This window comes from Sminthopsis crassicaudata, chromosome 1, assembly GCF_048593235.1.
Source record: "Sminthopsis crassicaudata isolate SCR6 chromosome 1, ASM4859323v1, whole genome shotgun sequence".
NCBI lineage: Eukaryota > Metazoa > Chordata > Mammalia > Dasyuromorphia > Dasyuridae > Sminthopsis > Sminthopsis crassicaudata.
In genome coordinates this window covers 738,367,159-738,389,548 of record NC_133617.1, presented here as the reverse complement: position 1 = coordinate 738,389,548, position 22,390 = coordinate 738,367,159, and the positions used below count along the sequence as shown (strand labels likewise).

Genomic DNA, 22,390 nt, shown 5'->3' with positions numbered 1-22,390 from the left:
AAGTAGATGAAAGGATTAGATAATCGGGTTAGAGAGTCCTGTTCTGATGTCTTTCTGCTCGATAGCTTCAGGAGCTGGAGGAGGTGCCATGTTTAAACTTTTGAGTTCTAACAATGGACTCTTCTCGGTGTGGTAGGAATGTTGCAGGTCGCCCTGAGCTGGAAGGATGCAATTTGAAACACCACTGGTGACTTATGCTTATCAGTGGTGTGATCTGGCTTGGACGCTGCTTTTTCCAAAAGGAACCCCACTTCTTGGCTGAGTCAGGGAAGAGTTATTAGGGTTGGGTGATACAGTGGAAAGAGCTGGAATCAGAGTGAGTTAAGGCCCTTCCTGATCTTCAGTTTCTTCATCTATACAATGAGGAAATTGGACCAAAGCTCTTCCACGTCTCACTTGGTGACTCATTATGACTCAATTGGATCATCTGTGAAATAAAGATGATGAATTTAAACGAGGACTTGCTGAAATGGAAACTGAAAGTGACCTTCACTCTTGTCATGGTGGTCACTCACCTTTGTCTTTTCACTGGATTCCCGCAGGCAAAATGTGACTCAGGTATGACCTCCCTAATTTGGTAAGGCAAGAATCCCAAACCCTGGAGGCCCTGGCAGTCAGGAGTGCATCTGGAGCACCAGTTAATGTCATAGCTGAGGGCAGAAAGTGTGACAGACCTGGGTTCAAATCAGGACTCTTCTTTGGCCTTTAGTTTCCTCATGTGAAATGGGTGCCTCGCTCAAGGCTCAATACATACATACATGGCAGGCCCTTAATACACAATCAGGATAGGACTACGTGGTCTCCTCAGGAACTTTTAGCTCTGAATCTATGACCAGTGGATTCCTGAATTGTGTGTATGGATGTAAATTGTAATGTTCTGATCGTCTCTCAGTTTTAATCCTTCTCTGGGAGGAGGTTTCTTTTCTGTATAATCTTTTCCTCTATGAGCAGGTTTCTTGGGAGGCTTCTGGAGCCTCCAGCCAGCCTCTTCTTCTTCCTGAATCCTGGCTCTGAATCTCCTCCTGCTTTTGTCCTTTCCCAGTCCAGACTGCTCTCCAAGCTCAATGTTGCCTCTTTTTATCCTGCCAGAGAATGGGCGTGGGATCATACATGGGCTTCTGGGAAGAACCACTTCAACCAATGAGCTTGCTCCTCCTAGAATTCCTAAGGTGTAAACTCCCTTTAAAGGCCGGAACCAAAGGACTGAGCCAGAGAACTGTCAAGTCAACCTGAGTTCTCACCTTGTCACTGTCCAGACAACCTGAGTTCTCACCTTGTCACTGTCCAGACAACCTGAATTCTCACCTTGTCACTGTCCAGACAACCTGAGTTCTCACCTAGTAATCCTAACAGTAAATGAAGTTTATATAAAACACATAAATATATCCGTGTGAATGTGTGTGTAGATGAAATTTGTTTTAATTATAAACATGTTATATGTGAGGGATATAGAAGACCCTTACCCAAAATGACTACTCAGATCACTCAGTAGAAGGCAGAAAGCTTGTTTATTGAAAACCTCCTGAGAATGAGCCATCCCATCCCCAGATAAGAAAGAGAAAGCTCTTGCTAGGAGGGCTAAAGAAGTAGTAAAGATACATAACTTTTTTATAAGAGATTACATCACAAGTAAGAGAGCATTGAGAAGGGGGAGGAGGAGGCAGCTAATTGGTTGTTGCTACTCGGAGAGATTGGAATGGAAGGTTTCTGTTTCCCTAAAATCTCCTGATTTCTAGGAAACAGAAAATCAGGCCTTCAGGCTTAATCAACCAGATAGTGGTCCAGCTAATAGACTAAATATCGATAAAGGTCAAATACTGATAAATGTCCTCAGCTCAGGTTAAGTAAATATGGTTATAGCTGGCCAACGCTCAGGTAAATATGGGTCTGCACATATTATATAGGTCGTAGGGGAAACACAGGAATAATGAAAATAAAATACAGAAAAAGAATTCACATATTCTTGTAAGTTCTTCACTTTATCTCGCTCTATTCCCCATATTATACACTCATATATAATTATACACACAACATACATGTACATGTATGTTCACACATGTTTCTATGTGTCTGCTATATAAACACATACTTGTATTCTTGTCTTTTGCCACGCTGGGATTATGTCATTGAAAAGAAACTTCTAGGAACAGCTAGTTTTTCTCTTTGTAGTCCTGTTTTGCTGAGTATGGGAGTAAGTGCGTAGAAATTGATTTATTCCTGTTTGGACCTGCCTTTTCTGCAGAGGTTAATCTTTTTGCTGATGGATTGTCATCCTGAGTAATTCCTGTTACAGTCTTCCCATGAATCTTCCCACTGGGGATCCACCCAACAGCGTGTTGTGGGGGAGGACGCTCTCTGGTTCTCTTACTACTCGGGACCCCTTGCATAGATTCACACCCTCTCTCTGAATCTCCTCACTACATCACCTCCTTTTCTGGTCCTGCTGCTTATCAGTAAGCCCTCTTAGGAATGTACACTCCCCATCTAGCTTTTCATCAAACTTGGAGTTACTTGTCATCGAGATCCTTCCAAGGTGGCGGGGTGCCATGATTCTTACAGCCAGATGGTTTGCTCAGGAGGGCGGCATGTATGGCAGGAGGAGTTTGGGGCTCGGAGTCAGGAAGATCTGGATTTGAGATCTGCCTTGAATGCTTATTAGGTTAGTGACCATGTGCAAATTCCATAACCCGTCCACGAGCATATTTCTTCCTCTGTCACGTGGGGAGTAATACTGTCTCCAGCATAACAAGGTCTGCTTTGCAGAATTATCTTGAGGCTTAAGCAAGATCAAATCTATAGTGTCTGGCACATGTTCCAGGGCGACGGGAATCCTGCTGCTGCTCTTGTTATTGTTAGTGAGTGAGTCGTTGGGGATCACTGGGGATGTCCAGCAGCAACGATTTGGACCTCGGCGATCCAGCTTGGTGGTGGACTATGGGGGAACCATGAGGGAGCCTTTCCACGAGCTGGTGCCGGTGTCTGCAGTTGTCCCTACCCAGGGATTGTTGCAAGGACCACGTTATATATTGTAATTAAAACTCTGCAAATCTCTATGTAAATGTCCCCGACTAGCCAGTGCTCAGTTCAATTTGTTTTAATGCTTTGGCCCTGGGTAGGGGCTGTCTGGCCTCCTGAAACCTCCTACTGCTGCTTTCTCTCTCATGTCTGTCTGGAGCTTTGGGTAAACAAATCACTAAGTCCATTCAAGTCTATAAAATCTTATGACTGTAATTAAGCAACCTTGGTAGGAGCCTAGTGAGACTTCACTTTTAAGATGAGGGAGTTTCTTGTTATGGGTGTGTCCTTATGGGGTATGGGAGATGAGGGTGGGAGCTGAAATGGGGCTTAGTTTTAGAAACTTAAGGGAGCCTTGCTTGGAACTCTGTTTCTTCTAGTCTGGAAAATAAGGCGCTTGGACTCTGAGATGGCTCTCAGCTCTAAGAGTGGGATGCTTTCTGGGCCTGTGGGCCGAGAGCCAAGGAGCCCCCAGGAATGTGGAAAGACACCTCCTGAAAGGTCCCAGTTACTGCTGGAATCAAAGGACCATTCATTGGGGCAGGATTGGGTGGAGAGAGTGTTATTTCTTTCAAGGAAACTTCTTGTGGACAGGATCCAAGTTTGGACGCCCACCTTGAAACAGAAATACTGCATATCATGTATTTCAGGATGAAATAATTATGAAGTGTATGTTTGTGTGTGTGTGTGCACAGAAGTGTGCAATTTTGTCAGGAGGCAGGTACAGTGGAAGATGCTTTTGTGAAATACTTGACTTAGAGCTTGATTTTAGAACTCTAAAATATACATGGATTTGACTCTTCTCCCTTTTTTCCTTCTCCCCTCCTCACCCCTTCTCATGTTTTCTAAGTATTTAGCCCTACTCTGAATCATAATGAGCATACAGTCCAAGATTTGGCTGAAAGGAACCTCAGAGACCACCTTGTCCAAGTTCTTTTTTGCAAATATGGAAACTGAGGTAGACAGAGATCAAGTGACTCAGCCAGGTTCACACAGCAAGAAGTGGCCTCTGCTTCCAAATCCAATGATCTGTTTGTTCACCTTTCAAACTGGTTAAAGAGATGCTTAAATAAAAATCGGTCCAGATTTTCTAGATTTCCTCTTCTTCCCCCATGTTGTTGGTCAGTACTTCAACCTGTACCCGAATCTTTGTAACTCCATTTGTTAGAAACACCAGACTGGTTTGCTATCTATTGAGCCACCTAGCTCTTCACCCTTTCCCCATCCCATCCAGAAAAAAAATAATCAGGAATCCAGTTTCCTGACTCAAACATTTTTGGAAAAGTCAAAGGGGAAGAGAAAAGAATTTAACCTGGAATTTCTAACTCTGACACAGAGCAACACCCGAGTAATCAACAACACATTTTTGAAAACTTTCTCATTTGAAAAAATTCAGAGTTCCCAGTGAAAGCAGGCAAGAGGAAGTGGGATTAATTAATCCTGTGGGATTAATTCTTCACTCTTGGGCTCTGGTCAGTGGCTTGGGCAGAATGGATTCACAGCAGAGGTGACCAGTATGGACAGTCATTGCCCTCTCCCAGAAATCACGGTAGTCTCCCTCGTCCTTTCGCCCTGAATGACATAGAATGAGAGCCTGTTTGGGAAGTGCTTTGTGGGCCTTCAATAAATCACGGGGGAAACTTCAGTGGTGATTATTGTTATTTAAGGCTTTATAATTAAAGCATACACAAGCTTTTTGCCATATTCTACCGTTGGCTCACACATAAAGAATTCTTCATAGCTGGACATTTAAAGGTGGAAACTGTTTTTTTTTTTTTTTCTTCCTTCTCTCTTCTCCCCAAAAAAGTCCATAAGGAGAAATCTTTTAGCTAATTTTGCTCTTTAGAAACCACTAAATTTTCAAGTCTTTTGTTTTGTTAGCTAATTGATTTGAAATACTGAAAAATAAAATTGGCAACGGATGAAAACGAGGGCAGGGACCATGTTTTTGCTGTGGTTTTGCCCAGGGCTTTGCTGTGCCTGGCACATAGTGCTTAATAAATATTTTTTGATTCCTTGATTTTTTTTTTTGCACTGTCCACGTGGGGCTGTATTCCAGACAGACAATCCTTCTAGTGTGTAGCTTTGTAGAAACAGGTGGAGGCCTTTGGGTGCCATCCTGGAGTGACGAAGGCATTTCAGAAGGGGCCTAGTGACTGGTGGCCCTGTTCACGGGGCACTCGGGGCAGAAATGCCTGTTACATCTGGGGGTGGGTGGTCTGGTCTTTGGATGAAGCTGATTGCCAGAATTCTGGTTGTTCTGATGAGGGTTTGAGCTAAATTATACAGTCAGGCCCACAGGGAGCAGAGAACAAAGCTCTTGTGTGAATCTGAAGATGGTCAGATCTCTAGAACTGAGAGGGGACCTCCGAGTCTAGACTGTTCCATAAATTTACAGGCAAGGGGGAAATTGAGTTTCCAAGCTAAATTGGAGTTAATAGCGCAAATAAAATTGGAATCCAAGTCTCAGTGCAAGTCTTTATTGCTATTTTGGCTAAGAACACAGTTTTTCAGTGTCTCAAACATTATACTCCCCTTAACATGACCCCATGTTTGATGCCAGAAATGCTTAAGACATAAATGAAAGCCTTACACGTATATAGAAATCATTGGAGACTTTCACTTTGAATGACATCAAAGGAATATAGATGCAGAGCTGGAAGGGACTGAGAAATTTGGCTAGTCCAAGGCTTTCATTTTAAATGAAAAGATTTGTCCAGAGTGTCACAGGTTGCAAGCAATGGAGAAACCCAACCTTGGGTCCTCTGGTTCAAATCAGGCTTTTTTTTTTTTTTTGTGCTGCATCAGAAAGGCTACAATTTGCCTTAATCTTAATTGACGTAATACTGAGTCATATCTTATGGTGTCTTCATCTACGGTTCTCAAGTTTTAAGTTTTTAATCTAAGGTTGTTTTGGGCTAGTTTGGAGACAAGGCTGTTACAATGCTCAGCACAGAGTAGGTGCTTAATATTGATTACTTTTGTCTGACACCCATTGGTGTAAGGGTATTTTTTGTTTCTAAGAATTATTTCTTGAAGCCATAGCTTTGTTGAATATGGTAGATTGTGATAGATTCCGCCCCAATGTGCTGGTTGGAATTCTAAAGGCACTCTGTATTGAAAAATGAATTCGTTATTTGTTATTACAAAGATATTAATAACTAGTTATTAGTTATTTGGACTACTTTGGAGACAACTATTTTGTCTGATATTGATTGGCGTGGGATGTTGTTTGTTCTTAAGGATTGTGGATTCCAGTGGATTCTGCCCCATTGGATTAGTTGGAATTATTAAGGATCTGAATTGAAAAATAAATGAATTTAGACCTTTATTATTTGGACTCGTTTGGAGACAAATATTACTTTTGTCTGATAACTCTTGGTATGGGATATTGTATTCTTAAGGATCGTGGATTATGGGGGATTCCATTGGATTCTGCCCCATTCGGTTGGTTGGAATTATTAAGGATCTGAATTGAAAAAGGAATGAACTTGGGCATCCTTTGTTCTTTCTTTCACAGATAGTAAAGCTATTGTTGATGGAAACTTGAAGCTCATTCTGGGCCTCATATGGACCCTCATTCTTCACTACTCAATTTCTATGCCTGTTTGGGAAGACGAAGGAGATGATGACGCTAAGAAACAAACTCCGAAGCAGAGGCTGCTGGGCTGGATTCAGAACAAGATCCCTTATTTGCCCATCACCAATTTTAACCAGAATTGGCAAGATGGCAAAGCGTTGGGAGCCCTCGTGGATAGCTGTGCCCCAGGTAAGTGCTTGTCATCCCTTCTTGAGCTCCGCCTTCATGGCTTGGTTGAATTTCCTGTTTGAGTGGAGACTTGAAAGGGAAAGTTCCTCTCTCAGCAGTAAAACTACCGACTTGTCACAGCATTGTTTTTGTGGCCAAAAGCTTAGAATCCTCCGGGCAAGTTGAATGTCCCTTCCCCCATCACCTAGGGCTGCCTCCAGTTGAGTCACCCATCAGCCCCCAACCCCACCTCCATTTTGAACCAAGTTCTTATTTGTTTCAATCAGAACTCACCTCACTTAGTATCTATACATAATTGGACTGGGCCTGATTGTTTTAATTTAGGCTAATGTGGTCTTACTCCCTGTCCCTTCCAAACACTAGAATAACATTCATTCATCAGCTTGTTCAGCGGGCCCTTCTCTGTCCCGAGGTTCTGAATTCTAGGTGAGGTTGAGGGAAATGGGTTTGCAGGTTGGCTGTGGTTCTTTGACTTTTGGAAATTTGGAAATAGCATTTCCCAGCCTGAGGATTCTGATTCCCAGAGAAGGTAAGTCAGAGAACCATTTTTTCCTGGCCTTTGTGGTGAGATGAGTGGAACGAAGCTGTATCTTTCCCTGGTATACAGCCATAGAGAAACGAAAATGTCCATTCCTGGCAATGAACTCTGACCTTGTTGAAGAATTCTTCAATTCAAGTCAAGTCAGACATTTATTAAGCACAAAGTACCAGGAACTGCACCAAGTGTGGACCATACAAATAAAGCAGAATGATTGTCCCTGGTCTCAAGCTGTTTCCTTCTAATAGCAGAACACTACTCAAAAAAAGGAAGTGTAGGTAGAGGGAATAGGAGAAGGGACCACTGGGCCGTGTTCAGTGAGTAGAGCCTCGAGAAGAATCTCTGGTCACGGTGGGCCCAAATGGAGACCTGTGCCGATTCTGGGAGAATATTCAGGAGAATATGGAAGGGACCAAAGGTGGTAGCCTTCATGAAGTGTTAGAGCTTGAGAATACGAGGAGGAGGAGGAGGAGGATGAGGAGGGAGGAGATGGACTCAGACGAATAGGTGACAAGATCATCTATTTGGGAAGTGCTATAGGAACCCAAGAAAGGTGAGAGGAGTCTTGGCTGGAATCCCTGCTTCTGAGAGCAGCTGGGAATTAAGCCAGGCCCTTGAGGATGGGCAGCAAAATTAGTTTGCTTAAAATTGGAGCCAATGCCATTTGGGGTTTTTTGTATTATCTTCATTTCCAAGAGTGAAAAAAAAGGTAGCTCTGAGAGAGAGACAGGAAGAGAAAGAGAGATGGAGACAGAGGGAAGTATATTTTTCAGTTCTTCTTTGGACTAGAAGTTGTTAGTAGACATGTTTTTAAAGAAAATGACAGACTAAATAATTTGGAATTTGTGGCTTTATGTAGCCTGTAATTAAAAATTGCGTATTTCAGTGTTTTGTTGATGGTTACTAAGTTTAGAATTAAATAATTACACAATAAAAGGCCTACTGGAATTCTGATTCTCCTGGATGAAGAAACAGCATGGGCCAAGGAGAATAGATCAGAATGAAGCTTGGTGTGTGTGGGGTGAGGAGGCTGACCAGACCAGGGAGGGGGGAAGGTTGAGAAGCTGCTGGAGATGAGGTTGGATGGCTCCAGGGGGCCAGGTTCTGGAGGCCTTTGGGTCTAAACTCAGTGACTCTTGGGAACTTCTTGGGAAGTGGGAATGCTCCCCAAGTCCTGATGACTCATGTCATTTGAAGTTCCTTGAGTGGTACAGGAGAAGGGAGAGAAGAGAACCAGTGGATGGATGGCTTCTTTGGGAAGAGACCCCTAGTGGAGATTGGGAAATGCCGAATTTATAGGACACCAATCTGAACCATCTCTGTAAATTCTACCCATGTTGGAAAAAAAAATAATTAACAAGATTGAGATTGAAATGGTGAATTTCCTTCCATTTAAGCCTTAATTGTATTAAAGAAAAGGAGGGTAAAGATTCCCAGAACTAGAGAGAATGCAGGTAGAACAGGCTCCATGTGGGGAGTTTGGTGAATGACCATTGTGGGGAACGTGGTCTGATTTTGGTGCATTTTGGGAAGACGAAGCATCAGTCTCTCTGGATAATTGCTGCTGCTGTCTCCATCAGGTGGATGACTTAGCTTTGGGGTAGTGGTCCGCTAAAAGTTCTCTGTTCTACAGGTCTCTGCCCTGACTGGGAATCTTGGGATCCCTCAAAGCCGGTGGACAATGCCCGGGAAGCCATGCAGCAGGCCGATGACTGGTTGGGAGTCCCACAGGTAAGAGCCCTTCCCTCCTCCATCCTCTCTGGTGTTCTGAGTAGTTTTCTGTCAAGTCAGTCAGTAAGCATTAAGCTCCTCCTATGTACCAGGTGCTGTGCTAGACCTTGGGTGTACAGCTCTTACCCTCAAGTTGCTTATTCTCTATTGGGGAAAACAAACACAGAATAGAAAGGAAGGACTATGGATACTGAATATGGATCACAACATAGTATTTTCACCTTTTTTGTTGTTTATTTTTCTTCATTTTTTCCTTTTTGATCTGATTTCTCTTGTACAGCAAGATAAATTTGGAAATGTTTAGAAGAATAGCACATGTTTAACCTATATTGGATTGCTGTCTCAGGGAGGGAAAAAAAAAATTAGAACACAAGGTTTTTTTTTTGGTAAGGATGAATATTGAAAACTATCTTTGCTTGAAAATGAAAAGCTATTTAAAAAAAAAAAAGGATGAAAGGGAAGGTATAGAAGAGGGATCTCGGGGAAAAAATACGCAGATCTTTTTAAAGAGTGATGTGAACTCAAATACTGATTGCCATTATTACTGCTATTGATTTGATTCTTCTTCCCCAAGCTAGAAGTAGACTGGGACTGTGGGTAGGTGGCTGGAGTATAGCTGCCTGTGGACAGGTCTTAGTTGGACCTATTGTGGAGAATCCTAACCAGTGGGGAATGCTGGTCACTCTTGAGGGATGGGCAACAGGAGATGGAAAACAGAGAAAGAAGGCTGGGTCACTTCTGTTTTGGTTTTGCCAAATGGCTTGACTGGACTCTTTCCTCATCTGGAGTCCAAATTGGGGAAAAGGACTTGTGGGTTTCATTGGATAATTTATTGGGAAGTAATTGAGAACTGATCATCTTTATGCAAAAAGACACAGATTGTTTTAAAAACTTCTTTGTTCATTGTCAGAGTTTAAGATGGCAGGTGTATTATCTGAGGAATGACCGCTCTATTCTCTTTAAGGTCATCACTCCTGAAGAAATCATTCATCCCAACGTGGACGAACACTCTGTCATGACTTACCTGTCTCAGTTTCCCAAAGCCAAACTCAAACCTGGAGCCCCTCTCAAACCCAAACTCAACCCGAAGAAGGCCCGGGCCTATGGCCGAGGTGAGGAGGACGCTGGGAGACTGGGTTTCATGGCAGCTTTATTCGTGTTTCTATGAAAGTCCATCTTCTCAGGGAAATCTCCAGGTGTGAGCTGTTGGTGGAATGTGTGTTGCAGGGCTGGTTCCCACTCCCTGCTAACTTTGTGATTGCAGTTGCCCCATCTAGATGTAAATGGAGTCATTGTTAGTCTTTACTAGACCAGCTCTTTGCTGAAACCTCCTGGGTATGATCCCCATTATGCTTCCTACTGGCCTGGTGCAGGCTTGCTTAACAAAACCAGCAGTAGAAATCAAATCCCTCAAAACAATCTGATTTGTAACCTGGAGAAGATGTATTTTTTAAACAAAGGTCTAAAATAGTGGTAACTCCTTTGAATTTGAATTAAAAAAAAATGAATAAAATTTTATTTTTTCTCTATCCTCTCTTGGAAGGAAAAAAAAAAAAAAACTTTTATAACAAATTTGCTTAGTCAAAAAAAAAAAAAAGAAATTCCTCCATTGGCCACGTTTTAAAAAAAAAAAGTATCTCTTTTTCATTTTTCATTTAATTTAAATTCTTTTTTGTTTTCTATATGAATAAAATTCTATTTTCTTTCTCAATCCTATATCTTTATCCGTCTTCGGATGGAGAAAAATAAAACTTTTGTAACAAATATGCAAATTTAAAAAAAAAAAAAGGATTCCTGCATTGGTCATGTGTTTTTAAAAGTATCTCATTCTTTTTCATTTTAAATTACTAATGTAATTAAAATTAATTAGTAATTTAATTATTTTTTGAAATCAATTTTTTAATTTTTAATTTTTAAAATTAATTAGTAATTTAAATTACTAATGTAATTTTAAAAAATAATACAATTCTGTTTTCTCTCTGTATCCTGCTTCAGATGCAGGAAAAAGAAAAACTTTTATAAGAAATAAACATCATCAAGAAAAAGGTCTAAATTTTGACCATGTAATTTAAGAATTATCCATTCTGCCCCCTGAATGTGTCCATTTTCTTGGGGTGTTGGGCAGCATGCTTCATCATCCCTTTTCTGCACCTTGTTTTGATCATCAAAATTATCTCTTTACAATTTTGTTGTGGAAATGGTGGTTCTGGTTCTGCTCACTTAACTCTGCATCAGCTCATATGAATCTTCCCGGGTTCTAGGACATTCCCTTCTCTTGGTGATAACTTTTAATTAAGACAGTAACGAATGTAGCTTTTGGAGAGCTCGATTCCTGGACTTGGGTTCAAATTCTGGCTCCACCATTTCTACCCGTGTGATCCTGGCCAAGTTCCCTGACCTGCTGGTTTATAAAATTAAAGGTTCCCACCGAGCCTCTTCCAGCTTTAGCGCTATATATCTGTGATAGAAGAGCGCTGGAGCTTTGGAGGTTGCCCAAAGCCAATGCAATTAATTCTCTTGTGGGTTAGTGGTATAGCACAGAGCACTGGGCTTGATCAAGGTCTGTGTTCAAATCTAGCTTCCTTGCGTCACCTGGGATGGCTCACTAGTCTGTCTGCCTCAGTTTTCTCAACTGTAAAATGGGTGTGCCTTCTAGGGTTATTGTGAGGATCCAGGAGTTAAAAGGTTATGTGAAATATGTCCATTGATCTGCAAACCTCGTTGTTCATTTGGTTCTGACTCTTTGTGACTTTGTGTTTTTTGGGCAAAGATAATGGAATAGTTTGCCATTTCCTTCTCCTGTTCATTTTCTCAATGAGGCTAATGCGGTTAAATGACTTGCCTAGGGTCACATGGCTAGTGCGTGTCTGAGGCTGGATTTGGACTTAGGAAGATGAGCTCTCCTGAACCCGATAGCTGCCCCTCGCAAACCTTAAAATGCTATATGAGTGCTTAGTGGTTACTTTCCTGCTTAGAATGAGTTTATTCTTTAAAGTACTAGCATTAGCAATAGCATAATGTCATGGGTTTGTTATTTTTTTTTTGCTGAGGCAATTAGGGTTAAATGACTTGCCCAGGATCATACAGCTAAGATAATGTCATGGTTTTACAGTCCTTTAACTTTTGCAAAGTTCTTTTTTTGTAATCATTTTCTAAGAAATATTGTGACGGGGATCATTATTCCTGTTACACAAATAAGAACATTTGGACTCTCCTAAATTTACCAATCTACCCCCAACTCGGAGTCCAGTACTCTGCCCACTAGCAGGTGAGCTCTCTGAATGAATGACAGCCATCACTTACCTAGTGCTTTTCATACATCAGAGACTCAGGGCAAACCTGCCTGGTTGCTGTTCTTAATTTTTACCCAGCCTCCTCCTTAGTGAGGAAGCCCCACAGAGGCCAGATTAGCCTCCAAGTCCAGCTTGTTATCCTCTGGCTACCGTGCCTCCCCAGAGCTAAGCCAGTGAGCTCTGCTTTCTCTAAGGCCATCCAGCGAGACTAGAATTCAGGCCTTAGGTCTTCAGCCTTTGAGTTTCCTTGAAAGGTAACAGGCTAGAACGGCCCGGTCCTTTGGTAGACGGACCTAAGGGGCCGGATGAAATCTGTCCCGGAGCTGATGGTTTGTTTGTAAGGAGCTTATCGCCGACTTTCATATTTCCTCACCCACCATGAGTCAGTTTCCTTTCCCCGTCACCCCTCGCTCTGTTGTTCGGCCCTCTTCCTTCATCTGCTGCTTTGTCCGGGTTGGTTCAGCCCGAATGGCTTTGTGTGGAGGAGCCCCAGTGGCTATTTTGGGAGCTGGGATGGGCAGTAACGGGGCCCCCGTGGAAAGTCTGACTCGGGACGGCGCACCTGTCCCATGATGTCTCAGAGGCGCTGGAGCAGCCAGCGTTCTTGGAAAAAGAAGCTAAGTCTGCTTGTGTTAATGTGCTGTTTGTTTGGGAGAAAAAATCTTAATGAGCAAGTGAAAGAAAATTTCCATCCCCTTTGTTGTAAGAGGGATTTTGTCTTTCTTGAGTTGCCAGGATTTTTTTTTTTTTTTTTTTTAATAACTTGGTTTTTAAAAAGAATAAGAAATGAGAACACGGGGATAAGATAAATCTGTATAGTTACAGATGTCTCCTTAATGATGTAAATGACTCTGAGAGCTGTGCCATTGGAGAGAGAGGATCAGACCCATCCATCTATTTGAGAAAAAGTTGGCAAACCATCCTCTCTGGTCCTTTCGGGGTGGCACAGTAGCTTTTGTTCAAAGGACCCAGCAGGGGAATGTGGCTGAGACTTGTGATTGTGACCACTTTTTCTGAGGCAGAAACTCACGGTTGCTGGTTTCAGTACAAACCTTTTTGTGCCATTGAGATCAGTTTAATCTGTTTTACTAAATAATTTCTCACTCTCCAGTCATGGCCATATTCAAGTTCTTTCTTGTAAACTCATTATGTCAATCTTTTTCATTGAGATCAGGTTTAATCTGTTTTATTAAATAATAAGTACTATCTAATTGTCCAGTCATGACTATATTCAAGTTTTTACTTATAAATTAAACCTTTTTTTGCCACTGAGATCAGATTTAATCTGTTTTACTAAGTAATTTCTAACTGTCCAGTCATGGCCACATTCAAGTTCCGACTCGTAAACTCACCATGACGGTGTACAGCTTGATGTTGGCTAGTAGAGCCGTTTTCTGTCTTCCATAGAAGAGTTATTTCATTCTGTCCTCCTAGTTTCCTGGGCTTGGTCCAAATCTGCGATTTTGTCAGCGTAGTGTGGAAATTCCCTCTGAGGCTAGAAATCATCCTCTGCCCTGTCACTTAGTCATCTGAAGCAGAGAAGTTGCAGCTTGCTCCTGGTCACACAGCATTGCGTTGTTGTTTTTTTATTTAATTAAAGCTTTTTATTTACAAAGCTTGTGCATGGGTAATTTTTCCAACATTGACCCTTGCCTAACCTTACATCATTACATTTGATGAGCTAGGTCTTATTCTTGAGATTCCCCTGTGTCAGTTTTGTAAAAGTGACTTTCTGGACACTGCCCAAGTTAATGCCGTGACTTCAGTCCGATAACCTTTCTAACCTTTGTAGCACTTCTGGTAACTTGTGTCGTGAATGTTTAACAGGAATTGAGCCCACGGGAAACATGGTGAAGCAGCCGGCCAAATTTACAGTGGACACTATTAGTGCTGGACAAGGGGATGTGATGGTTTTTGTGGAAGATCCTGAGGGGAACAAAGAGGAGGTATGTGGACTTTCCTGGGTCAGTACTTGGTCACAGTGTGTACAACACGACCTCTGCTCCGGGGCCTTCAGCCTTTGCCCATTTTTTCCCATAGCCACTGGTTGAGGGTATCATGTACCGGTTAGAATTTTTCATGGATTCTCTTAGGACATTGAAAGTCATAAAGGATACTTGACTTCCTGTTTTGGAGGGTGATTTCCTTTAGACAGAGACAGCTCTTGTTTAGTCAGCACCAATAAACATTTATTATATACTTCCAGTATGTTGTATGCACTGTGTAAAGCCCATGGAATATGAAGACAGAAATGAAACAATATCTGTCCCCGTGGAACTTACTTTCTATCAAGGAAACATGTACACAATAATTAGAAAGTGATTTGGGGGAAGGGACCAAAGATGGAAGATATACCTTAATATCAGATACTTATTTAAGAAAATAACACAAGGGATCCAAGACTGTAGAGACTTTCCAATATGGCGTTGTACCATTATTGATGGATGTTCATGGACATTCTAGGATTTAAGAGTCCTCATCCCCTGAAGTCAGGAATGCAGGGAGGCGGGTGGTATTTTTGAAAATGAACAATGGACTTCAACCTTTTCCTCTTTAAGAGAAAATGAAAACTTGGTGTGTTTTTTTGTTTTCATGAATTTATGACTCTGTGGCCTTTTGTTTCAGCACTTTTGAATCGCTGTTGGTTTTAGGAATGTCTTGGAGAAGAGGTTAGAGATCCCAGGTCAATAGCTTGAATGACTGGCCTGGAAGGATGCTGGCTGCTGGCTAAGATGTTCCTTTGGCAGTATTTTGTGGTCTCTAATGTTCTTGTGCTTCTGTTTCCAGGCACAAGTGACTCCAGACAGTGACAAGAACAAGACTTACTCTGTTGAGTATCTGCCTAAGGTCACTGGACTTCACAAGGTAAGAGATGGACTTCTGGGGTGATCTAACTGCTAACATAGGATGGGTTGAGCCACCTTGAATTCCTGGTTAAAAGAGGAATTAAGTACTAATTGTTTTAGTTTCATAGAGCTTTACTCACTGAACTTGTTTTAAGCAAATCTCTAAAAGCTAAAACAAAACAAAAGACAAAACCTCTGATGTTTTTGAATGATTAAATCACTAAACTGTGGGGCTCTTTGTAATGTGAAAGCTTAAATAATATCTACTTTAACACTTCAAGTTTACTTCAACCATTTTCTTAAGATTTCAATCCTTGAAAATCCCATGAGGAAAAGAAGGGGCCTGAAAAATTAGAATAGGGAAGAATGGAACAAAACATGGTAGCAGAGGGATCTTGTCCTGTCCAGGAAGATGTTGGAAGAACTTGATAATAACAACAATAATAATGACAATAATAGCTATTAGTTAGATACATGGCAAGCATTGTATTAAGGACTTTAAAAATATGATCGCATTTGATCCTCACAATTCCTTCTTATTTCCTTCTCTTCCTCCTCTTCTCTCTCATTTTCTTTTCCTTCTTTCTCCTGCTCCTCCTTTCTTCTTCTTTCTCCTCTTCTTTCCTCTCTTCTCTTCCACCTTCTTCCCCCTCTCCTTTTTCATCCTCCTCCTTTTCTTCTTTCTCCTGAGGTAATTTGACTGCACGGTCTCTGAAGTCTTCCCTTCTGCTCCAACTTAATGTTTCTGGGGTCCAATGATTCGGTTCCTCCCAGCATTTGTTTATTTTCCTAGGTTTTACTCAGTCCTTTTTATTTTCCATCACACTGAGTCCTTCCTTGACTTCTTTTTTCCAAAGCACCATCTCCTTCTACTCTGATTAACCTTCCTTTGTAACATTGAAAAAAAAAAACAGTAACAAATGGTTCATTAGAACCAACCGAGGTCTGCTAGTGTTTGCACAGTCCCCTTTCTCCTCACCTTCTCTTAAGGAAAGGGTATTTGATCATCTCTCACTGGGCTGGTGATGGTTTGGGGGTCCCTTAGGGTTTGGGTCCTCTGGTGACTGTTACAATGGAGCTGGCCAGACCTGAAGCCGCTTTCTCTGATCCTCACAGGTCACAGTTCTCTTTGCTGGTCAGCACATCTCCAAGAGTCCGTTTGAGGTCAATGTTGACAAGGCCCAGGGCGATGCCAGCAAAGTGACAGCCAAAGGACCAGGCTTGGAAGCCACCGGCAATATTGCTAATAAGGCAACTTACTTTGACATCTACACAGCAGGTACTGCGCCTCTTTCTTGCGGGACTTAATGGGTTGTTCCCTAAAATCATGGCCCCCGGCGTGTCCCTTCTTTTCTTTGAGTCTTGGTTTCTTTTTTGTGGAAGGTGGGGATTGGCCTCCAAGGGTCCAATCAGCTCTAAATCTCATCATCTCCCAAAGATCTTAGTTTCTGTTGGAGAGGAACCCCATGCACTCAGTGAATCCAAAGTGATTCCATGGTCAAAAGTGGGCAAATAAAATTTTATCCTGGAGCCCAATAATGACTCCTTTTAGGAGGTGCCACTTGAGATGACTTAGAACACTTAATTTTCTGAAATTTTGATCAGTAGCTTTTTTGTGGGTCAGAGCCCAAGTTGGAATGTGGTGAATGTAATCCCTGAGTATTGATTTGTTGTGAAAAATTGGGATAAATCCTAGGTTGGATAAGTGTTTCTGCTTCAGGGGAAACATGCACTAGTTTAAAAAAGGACCCAAAAAACTACATTTCTGTCTTTCTTTTTTAGCTTTTTATTTTCAAAATGCATGCAAAGATAGTTTTCAACATTCTCCTTTACAAAACCTTGGGTTCCAAATTTTTCTCCCTCTCTTCCTCCCATAGCAAGCAATTCAGTATATGTTAAAACATGTGTAATTCTTCTCTACATATTTCCACAATTATTTCCCTGAACGAGAAAAATCAAATGAAAAAGGGAAAAAATGAGAAAGAAAAAAAGCAAACAACAAAAAACTACGTTGTGGTCCACATTCAGTCCCTATAGTTCTCTTTCTGGATGCAGTCTGTACCTTTCTTGATAATTTTGGATGGCCTTTGAAGAGGGAGCAGGCTAGCTTAGGAGTAAGCGAACTAAGCCTATGATCTTAGTGGACTACCTCTTCCCTTAATTTTTTGGAGGAACCCTTTTTAGAGGGGCAAGTTGAGAACTTGAGAACATCAATGGATTAAACTTTCCCAGTATAATATAAAAGTTCCCACAGATGCACCAAAGCCATTCTTGAGCTCTATCAACTGAAGAGAGAGACGGGTAGATGGGCTGCTGTGTGTCCTTCAGAATTAAAAAGAAAAAAACATAACTTTAAGAGTTACTTGCTTGGAGGGAGCTATGACGCCAGGAACTTTGGAGAGCAATTTAAGTAATCTCCATCTCCCAGGACTCAATAAACTTCAGAAAGTAACTAGGCCTTTGGGGGGGGGGGTCTAGTTTTAGTTTCCAGTTAGGGCTGAGCTAAGATTTCCAAAGTAAATAATCATTTTGTGCCATCTGTTCTCTAAAACTTTGACATGATTTTGTACCTTGAAGCTCTTCGTTGAGTCATTTCTCTTCTTCAACTAAGATTTTTTGGTATCTTATCACTTTGAAGCATCTCTTCTGTGCTAGGTACTCTGCTAACTGGTGAGAATACAAAGAATAAAAGTTCTTGCCCTTAAGGAACTCAAATTCTATGAGGAAGATGTCTAATCTCTTGCAAAATGGTGGCTCTTTTGCAGGAGCTGGTGTGGGAGACATCGAAGTGGAGGTGGAAGATCCCCTAGGAAAGAAAACGGTAGAAATGGTCATGGAAGACAAAGGCAATCAGGTCTACCGCTGTGCCTACAAACCCATCCAGGCTGGTCCCCACATGGTCAAGGTCTCCTTTGCTGGGGAATCTATTCCCAAAAGCCCCTTTACCGTGAATGTCGGCGAAGGTAGGCACTTTAATAGGATACGTGTCTTCTTGAAAGTCTCTTATTTGTGCTATTTGAATTACTGTTGTCTCCCAAGGAATCTAGCTGATACAGCAACGCCTTTCGTGTTTCTTGCTCATAAAAAAGCAATTTTACGATTATAAATGTCTTAAAAGTTCATGGCACAAAAATGATCTGTGCTCTTTAGTGCCTCCAGAGAATTAAAGATGAAGCCTTTTTCTCCAACTTCTTCCTTTTGTTTTTTCAACCCCTTATTCTCTCCTAAACCAGTACTGAACTCAGTTTCTCCTTATTCTGTCCTCTGCTCCTGCACTCTGCAGACTTCTCTGTCCTGATCCGTTTCATTTGGGGCATTTTGGACTTCACAAGGAATAATGGCTTCCCTAGTGAGAGGGGCTGTTCCGAGACGGCTTGCTGGTAAGGGGAGGGAGAGGCGGTGGTCCTGGCCTTCTCTTGGCTTGTGCAGTAGCATGTCCTGCATGCCGTGTTTGTCGTCCTTGTGGGTAAAAAAACCAAAGCACTGTGGTCATCTCTGAGTCACTGATCAAAACCTGCTGGGAGCCAGGGTATCATCAAATGGTCCTATACAGGAGCCCTCGCAGCTGGCTTTATTTAAAATGCCTCCATTTGCTGGTGGCTGGACTTACCGTACGTAGACTGTAAAGGTCAGTCGTAACCCACCGTCAGTGTGTTACACGTCCTAGCGTTTTTCTCGTCCTTTGATTTATTTCACAATTCCTTTACTTAATAAGAACCCTTTTTATTAGAAGAGCCCTGTTTACATTGATTTCCATTATGATCTGCTGATTTCTCACTCCCCTTGACGCTGGATGGGATTATAAGTTCATTAACAATGTTTGTCTCCCAGAGACATATTTCAGGAAAGTCTTTAAATAAATAATAATTTTAAAAATCCCATGAAAGGGTTTGCATAGTTGGCCTTTCTCTTTATGGAGTAAACAGCTGAGATCATTGGCCCATGCAAAGAAAATACCTTCCTCTCTCCTATTGAAAGTTACTTTGCTTCTTTTTTCTTGCAGTAACAGGAAAGCCAGTGATGGGGAGCCTAAGGCTCTAGAGACAGGGACCGCAAAGTCAGCAGTTAGGATTTAAGAAAGGATGGTCTTGTACCGCAGATTTTGTCCAATGAATTCTCATTTCCTTTGCTAATGAGACTTGCCCACGTGCCATCAAGTTTTCTCATGTGTTTCCTGTGCTGCTTATTATTATTTTTGGAAATAGTCCATTTGTTAAAAATCAGTCTCTAATTTTTGGCCTCCTCAAAGGTGGATATATTGTGAGCAAATTCTGATTTTCATTTGAGTTTTTTTTTTTTTCTTTTAAATCCACTTTAAACTAGAATTAGAGCTCACCGAGTAGCATTTTTTGGTAAAGATTCGTGGCTGTGCACATGGCAACCATTTTATTACATGTAGTTGTTGAGCCTCAGACAGTCTCGATTAGTCGGGATTGGGTTGGACCAGTCAAGTATTTTTGTTGTTTTTTCTTAAATTTCTTCTCCTTGACTCTAGTCTGGAAGAAAAGAAGCTTTAAAAATGGCTGACCCAGGATTTGGCACCTGGTCAGACATTTAAAATCACATTAGCTGGAGGGGGTTTTAAAAGTAGTCTTGGAAATGTCCAACGGGTCTAATTACTGGGCTCTTGGGCAGGGCAGTGGGGTTTGCATGGAATCCAGCGATGTGGTCTGCACTCCCCCTCCCTTTGCTGAGAGGGAATCAATGGGAGGCTTCAGCCGTCCCGGGCGCTCGCTGGGCCCGAGCCCATCCTGCCGACGGCTTCCATCTGCATCGTGGCTGGATAGAGCCGCGCTTCTGTGTTTGCTGGCTGCGTGTGTTCCCTGAGTGGACTTTGGGTCCATGTCAGCGTTTTCTTCCTGTAACGTGAAGGGCTTTTTTGTGGACGGTGGCTCCAAGCTCCTTGGCCGGCCACGGGGGACGAGAATGAAAGTCTGACCTGACTCCCAAAATGTGTTTGCAGCCTGCAACCCAAATGCCTGCCGGGCCAGCGGTCGGGGCCTGCAGCCCAAGGGCGTGAGGATCCGAGAGACGGCGGACTTCAAGGTGGACACGAAATCTGCAGGAAGCGGGGAGCTCAGTGTGACTGTGCGGGGGCCCAGTAAGTATCACTTCCCCGAATGAGCCATTTATGGGGGACTCAGCTGTAACTGGCAGACAACATGTAGACAACTATGGGCAGACAAGATGGATCCAGGAGGGATAATCACAGAGGGAAGGCTCTGTCATTAAAAACAAAGTCGGGGTGGAAACCATTTTTACAGCACTGTAATTTCCCCCAGCATTCTGCCCCCTCTGAGAGCACCATCTTGTAGGACAAATAGTATTTTAAATAAAATCAGAATAACTGGTCAAAACGGTATGTGAGGTACTGTGGCCATGAGCCATTCCCCTGTGCCAAGGTTGAGGGCAGGGCTATCTTTGTATTTCTTCATTGGAGCCATGCTTGTTTGTCATATTGCAACTTAGCCTCCAATAGTTCACTTTCTCTCTTTGTTCCTTGATTTCCTTATTTGTAAAACGAGGGGGTTGGACGGCTCTGGATCTGGATCTAAGTTTGTATCAGTCAGATTTGGTTCTCCGGTCAGACCCATCATGCTCTTTCTCTGCCAGGCAGGTAGAGTCCATTTTTTATTTGTGGAGTGGGCTAGAGTTAGTAAAGGAATTCATTTTCCCATCTGTCCTAAGTATCCTGCCTCCTGATATCGAAGGATCATTCTCAGGGCCACAAGTGATGATGAGTCTCAGGAGGCACAGGAAAGCCTCCATTTTTGCAGAGACGTCGAGGGCCCCCTTTGGCCTCCTGGTTTCCCTTGTGGTTGACCCCATCTATGCTGGATCACTTGGTACCGGCCTTCTTCCCCTTTTTCCTCTGCTTGGAGTTCATCTGGCACCAAAAGCCATTGACCGGAGCGAGGGGCACGCCCTTTTACAGATGGTGCTCTAGATATTGGGGGGTGGGGAAGAAGGACTAACTTAGATGGCTGAGGATCTCATATTATTCAGTTCCAATCAGCCAGTATTTTGGAGGCTCGGTCCCAGGTGCCATTGTAGGTTTTAGAGCCCAAACTAAACCCAGCTCCTGCTCTCCGAGCGCTTGCCATCTACTTGACCAGGGCTGTGAGGGCTGATTTTCCCAAAAGCTGCTCCCTCACACGGAGGGCTCCATGGGCTTTTGTGTATCAGGGAAGTGAGTCAGGTTCCTCTTCCCTATGCCCACTTCACCTTCTTAGCTAAAGAAATGCCATTCTGCTTTTGGTTTCAGCTGCTTGTTCTCCTCTCTAGGGGGACATGAACCTTCTCATTCCCACAATATGGGGGGCTTGAAAGTAGCTCCAACAGATTCAGTCACAGGGGTCCAGAGCTCTTGGGGTTGCCGCTGTGCCACGGCCTTGTTTGGCCAGGGAGGAGTCCTGCATTGCGTGGACAGCTCCAACTCCCGCTCCTAAAGCTGCGCAGGACTGGCTGGGTGGGAGGTTGTGGTTCTAGGCAGGTAGCGGGTGGGCCGGTGCCCTCCAGAGAAGCATGGGGGCTGCCCCTGTTCGGGCCTGTCCCAACAAGAAATGTTTGACCCTGGGTCCCGTTGGTGACTCAGCTCCATTCCTCAGCTAACCGCCGGGCCAGCCGTAGAGCGAGTTCCTGCCCGGTGTCTCAGACACAGGTTTTAGGAACAGTGTCTACAAACTGAGAAGCCGTTGGAGGAAGGGGGGGGTTCAGCTTCAGTGCTTCTGGTTTGTGTGGCTGGCTAGATCTCAAACATTTACAGATCAAATCCAGCTTGTGACCCTGAGCATCTGCCTATACCTGTCTCAGTTTCCTCAGCCATAAAATGGGAATAATACTATCTACCTCCCAGGTTGTTGTGAAGATCAAATATTTGTAATAATAGATAGTTATTTACTAGATAATACTTGAAGCAGTCTTTGCAGAGTACCTGGCACATAGTAGGTGCTGAATACATGCTTATTCTCCTTCCTACTCATTTCATGGAGGAGGTTTGGGTCACTGTTTAGATAAATGACATGATGTGTTGGGAAGGACTTTGAAGTTTGGCTAGAGGATCATCCATGAAGAAGTGAAAGGAGCCTCAGGAAGAGACTTTTTAGTTATAAACAAGGAAACTGAGGCTTTTCCCAGAACAAATCATAGCATCAGAAATGAAAGGAAAATTGGCAATATGACTGAGAAGGTCCTTGAC

General features: G+C 42.7%; 1 protein-coding gene across 1 annotated transcript in view; it reads left to right on the top strand.

The window, feature by feature from the left end:
• FLNB (filamin B) overlaps positions 1-22,390 on the top strand; it is a 131,244-nt gene that overhangs the window by 46,309 nt on the left and 62,545 nt on the right. The window contains 8 exon segments of the mRNA XM_074284281.1: positions 6,536-6,784; positions 8,956-9,053; positions 10,018-10,165; positions 14,174-14,292; positions 15,134-15,211; positions 16,309-16,471; positions 17,958-18,155; positions 20,156-20,293. Coding sequence (XP_074140382.1) covers positions 6,536-6,784; positions 8,956-9,053; positions 10,018-10,165; positions 14,174-14,292; positions 15,134-15,211; positions 16,309-16,471; positions 17,958-18,155; positions 20,156-20,293 — 1,191 coding nt within the window.